The 301-nt window shown below is 60.5% G+C and overlaps 1 protein-coding gene across 1 annotated transcript in view; it reads left to right on the top strand.

Moving 5' to 3' along the window:
- Positions 1–33: 33 nt before the first annotated feature.
- The window catches only part of SUGP1 (SURP and G-patch domain containing 1), a gene marked incomplete at its 5' end in the record, with an annotated part of 19,088 nt that continues 18,820 nt past the window's right edge, over positions 34–301 (top strand). Inside the window, one exon of the mRNA XM_027664207.1 lies at positions 34–209. Within this exon, the coding sequence (XP_027520008.1) occupies positions 34–209 (176 nt within the window). The remainder of the gene's footprint in view (positions 210–301) is intronic.

The raw sequence follows: 301 nt of genomic DNA, 5'->3' as shown, positions 1-301 counted from the left end.
CAGGACAATCCCCAGTAATTCCCAGTGTTTTCCCCAGGCAAGGCCAGCCGCTGGTTCGGGGTGTCCCAGTCCAAGGCAGCCAAGACGAGTGTGAACATCCTGCAGCAGGAGGAGCTCATTGCCCAGAAAAAGCGGGAGATCGAGGCCCGGCTGGAGCAGCAGGCGAGGCAGAATTCCCTGAGCATCCCCCAGCTCCCCCTGCTCGGAGAGTATGTGGAACCCCCAGGGCAATTCCAGGGGCATTTGGGAAGGGAGGAGGGAAAGGAGGAGCTCTGCACCTGGAGGGAATTCCTGGGAATGT

This window comes from Corapipo altera, unplaced genomic scaffold, assembly GCF_003945725.1.
Source record: "Corapipo altera isolate COAL_440 unplaced genomic scaffold, ASM394572v1 96, whole genome shotgun sequence".
Taxonomy (NCBI): Eukaryota; Metazoa; Chordata; class Aves; order Passeriformes; family Pipridae; genus Corapipo; species Corapipo altera.
The sequence above is the reverse complement of the archived record's forward strand: the minus strand, read 5'-3'. Positions and strand labels throughout refer to the sequence as shown.